Source organism: Numenius arquata, chromosome 5 (assembly GCF_964106895.1).
Source record: "Numenius arquata chromosome 5, bNumArq3.hap1.1, whole genome shotgun sequence".
Classification (NCBI taxonomy): Eukaryota; Metazoa; Chordata; class Aves; order Charadriiformes; family Scolopacidae; genus Numenius; species Numenius arquata.
Window position 1 is genome coordinate 46,829,519 of NC_133580.1, and position 3,943 is coordinate 46,833,461.

Below are 3,943 nucleotides of genomic sequence, written 5' to 3' on the forward strand. Positions count from 1 at the left end.
ATTTAACATACCAAAAGGGAGGGAGAAAATGCTCCCTCCTGGCTTCACAGGGGGACACATCCTGCCTGCCTGCCTCTGCCTGATGGTGCCTGGATCTTCTCCAGCCCTGGGAATGTGCCAGGTTGAAAATGAGGAGCGGGGCTGTATTTCACCCCATTTCTTGTGGGTGAAGCCTGCTCCACACCCCACGGGGGACCAGGAACCCAGGGTGGGGGGTCTGGGCTGGGCTTTGGGGTCCCTGCAGTGGACCCTGTGGCTCTGGTTCCAAGTGGGGCAGATCTCTCCAGGGCTCAGCTCCGTCAGAATAAACCTGGAGGCACACCCCCCCTTTCAGAGGGCCTCCCACCACTGGGGAGTGGAGATCCCTTCCCCTCTCTGTTCCAGTACAAGACCCTTCTCCCAGGATGAGGCACCCACCCTGGGCATTTGGGAGTACTCGGGAGGAGGGTCACCCGCCCACCCACCGCACTGATTGATTTTTCTCTCCCTGCTAATTATTTAAGCACCTTTTTACCCATATGCGGCAGCTAGAGGCCAAAAACACAACAGAAATACCACCGGCGTGGACTGCTACACAGGAGTGAAAGGCAGAGAGCAACCCCAGCAAGGTCTTAGATTACCTCAAATCTTTAATTAGAAAAATAGACACAATTTTCTAATGTTCTTTTTACAAACAGGAAAATAATAATAACAATGATGACATCACCTCTCCAAAGGGACTGTTACGCACCAGTTGCTGGAGCCCGGTGGCATCTCTCTCCTTTGGGAGAAAGGACCGGTGCAGCCACAGCCCCCGACCGTGCTGACCAGTAAATAACCAGTCGGGAGCACCATGTAAAGTGCCGGCAGGGGAAATCACAGCCAGGTCGCTACAAACGCAGGATGTCCGTGGGTTTGGGTATATATAAAAAAAACAATCTCAGTGGTGATTTCTTTCTGTACATAGTTTTTCCCTTTCCCCTCCTTGGAATAGGAGCTATAAAAATGACTCAGTCCCTGCAGTTTGGAGATGGCTCCGGATGGCCGGAGCTGCCATATCCCTCCTCCACAGCCAGTGGTCCAGCGCCGCAGCATCGCCTCTGCCTTCTGCGTGTCCCTCTCCTCCCTGGCACGGCCCGATCTGCCGTCATCTTCTCCAGGGCCACCCCAGGAGGATATTCCCACCCCAGCTCTCCTGTGAGATGCTATGGGGACCTCGGGAAACGCCGTCTCCCAGTGTTTAGGTGGTGCCTTCACAGTGTCCCAAAGGAGAGACCCACTGAGAAGAAACCCAAACCTTTGAGCTTCTCCTCTGTCCGGGCTTTCTGCTTCAGGTGGACCTTGCTGTGACGTTTCTTCTCGTCGCTCCTGGCAAAGCGGCGGCCGCAGGTGTCACAGGAGAAGGGCTTCTCACCGGTGTGGGTGCGGATGTGGGTGGTGAGGTGGTCGCTGCGGCTGAAGTTCCTCAGGCAGATGCGGCACTGGAAGGGTTTGTGGCCCGTATGGATGCGGAGGTGCCTGTTGAGCTCATCTGAGCGGGCAAAGCTCCGGATGCAGTTCTCTACCGGGCAGGCAAAAGCCTTCTCGTGGGGTTTTGGGCAGAAGCATTTGGAAGAGCACTTGGTCCGGCGAGTCTTCTTCTTGGGCTCGGCCAAGGCAGCAGGGTTGGTGGGCAGCAGGGAAGGGATGGAGGAAGAGGTGGGGTGGCCCAAAAAGTCCGTGGGGGGGATGGAGGGCGAGGGGTGAGGATGGAGGAGCTCAGCAGAGCTCATCAGACCTGGCAGGGCTTCAGGCTGGGCCAAGGAGGCGTCAAACTCCGGCATTAATGGAGGAGGGAGGTTGTGGATCTTGGTGTCAGCAAAGTCCCCACGGGCCGGGAAGTTTTCTGGCTCGCAGCCGAAGCCCAGATGGGTGCTGAAGCAGGCAGCATCCTCCGCCAGGCTGCCGAGCTCCGACTGGCAGCTGACGGACAAGACGCTCTCCATCTTGGAGCCCAGTGGGTGGAACAGCCCTTGGCTGCCCTCCCCAGCCTGGAAGGTTTCAGGAGAATGATAGCTGGTGGGCAAGTAGGCCTGATGCTGGGTGACGGGCTCCCACTGGGCACAGGAGGCTTTATACTTGTCTAAGGGTGGGGAAGCAGGGAGCAGCTTGATGTCCTGCTTGTTGTCCAGGAGCTTGGGCTGGAAGAAGCACTGTGAGGTGTTTCCTAAGGTGGGTTGTGCCTGGAGGGGTTGAGCATCTTCTGCCGTGGGGAAGCCACTGTAGCCCTGCTCCGGGAAGGGGGCTTGTGTGGATCCATTCATTTCAGGCTGGCAGGCGGTGTAAAGGTCCAGCTGGCTCTGAGCCACTTCGGGGCAGGGGTAAAGAGCATCCAGGTGCCTTTGGTGGCCCTCAGAGGAGGCAAAGGGGGAGATGCCCAGGATCCCCGACATCAGGTTGAAGAGGGATTCCTGGTCCTGGGGATGCTCCGGTACCGCCTTGATGAAGAAGCTGCCAGTGTAGCTGAGCGAAGGGGAGGGCTGGCTGCCCAGGAGGGAGTAATCCACCGCTCCGCCGCTCACTGGGGCGCCCAGCAGCTCACCTGGGGATGCAGAGGGGATGGTGGTTAGAGGCATGGAGGGATGCAGGGATGGAAGGAGGGGGGCGGGATACGGGGGAACAGTGGGAGGCTGATATTGCGTCACTGTGAGGTCCCCGTCCTAGCCGAATCCCCAGAATCACACAGGGAGCCCTGGGCTTCACCCCCCTTCCCCAGCAGGACCCCCAGGACTCCCACCCTGGGCTAGTGGGGGGCTGTTGAATCCACAGCCAAGGGCTGGGAGCAGGCTCAGGGCAGAGGAGGGGGAGATGCCCGATTCCTGGCTGCAGCTATCACTCCCAGTGGGGTCTCTCATCCTTGCCCAGCTCCCCCCTGCCCTTACCTCCGAGGAAATCGGCCTCTGCCAGAAGTTGCTGCTCAGGCTGCCCCAAGCCCTGAAGATCTCCAGTTTTCATCTCGCAGCTCTCCTCGTATTTGGAATAAAGCGTGTCCGGGCAAGAGAAATCCATAACGTTGAGCATCTCCCCTGAAGGTACGGCTGAAGCGGCGGGGCCGGGCTGGGGCAAGCCAGGGGATGTTCCGGAGTGCCCGGACTAATGCGGGGGATGCTCGGGGTAGGTGCCAGGGACCGTCTGGGGGATGCTCCCGGGTGCTTGGGGCAATCCCAGTGATGCTCCGGGGTGTTTGGGTCAATCTGGAGGATGCTCCGGGGTGCTCGGGGCAAGCCGGGTGATGCTCGGGCTGGGTGTCGGGAGCGATCCGGGGGGTGCTGTGCCCCGGGGGAGTGGGGGCAGGTCCCAGGGGGAAGGGGCGCAGGCAGGGGCCGGCAGCAGCGGCAGCCCGTGCGGACGCCCGGCTCTCCCTCCCCGCCGCCCCCTTTATAGCTGCAGCGGGGCTGCTCCGACCTTCCGCCGCAGCCATTTCTGGAGTCCCCAGTGAGGCTGCCGTGACGTAAATGCCCATATATGGACTCAGGATGTAGGCTAGGGAGTCCCAATAAGGAAATCTCTCCCGTGACGCGCTGCCCCCTCCCTCCCCCTCCCCCTCTCTTCCCCTCCCCCTTTTCTCTCCGTTTTTTTTTTTCCTTGTTGTTTCCCCCCCCCCCCTCCATCTCTCTCTTTTTAACTAATAATCGCGATATTTTTAACAAATCGCTGCAGGGCCCGCAGCTGCTGCTCTGCATGTGCGTGTGCACAGCATCACCCCCTCCCCCCCGGCAGACCCCTGCGATCCTGCCCGCATCCCCCCATCACACCTTCTGCATCCACACACCCGTGCACGTGCACGTGCACGCACACGGGAGTGCAAGCACACGCGTGTGCCCACAGTCTTTGCTTTCCCCCGGCTTCAGCTTTGTCTCTGCGGTTCCCACGGCTGGGCCAGGGAGGGGGTGGGAATGCTGGGCACCCCTCCGGATCCGGCCCT

At 60.0% G+C, this 3,943-nt stretch overlaps 1 protein-coding gene across 1 annotated transcript; it reads right to left on the reverse strand.

Moving 5' to 3' along the window:
• Positions 1–1,232: 1,232 nt before the first annotated feature.
• On the reverse strand, positions 1,233–3,039 carry EGR4 (early growth response 4). Its single transcript, XM_074148229.1, has 2 exons — positions 2,901–3,039; positions 1,233–2,560 (listed from the first exon to the last, which is right to left on the reverse strand). Exons 1-2 carry the CDS (start codon positions 3,037–3,039, stop codon positions 1,233–1,235), a joined length of 1,467 nt encoding a protein of 488 aa, XP_074004330.1.
• Between the last annotated feature and the right edge of the window lie 904 nt (positions 3,040–3,943).

Bases quoted from the DNA above. Each gene is read 5' to 3' on its own strand.
- EGR4 (XM_074148229.1), bottom strand. From the start codon at position 3,039: ATGCTCAACGTTATGGATTTCTCTTGCCCGGACACGCTTTATTCCAAA. The intron at 2,561-2,900 runs GTAAGGGCAGGG...CTGCATCCCCAG, and splicing joins AGAGGCCGATTTCCTCGGAG to GTGAGCTGCTGGGCGCCCCA.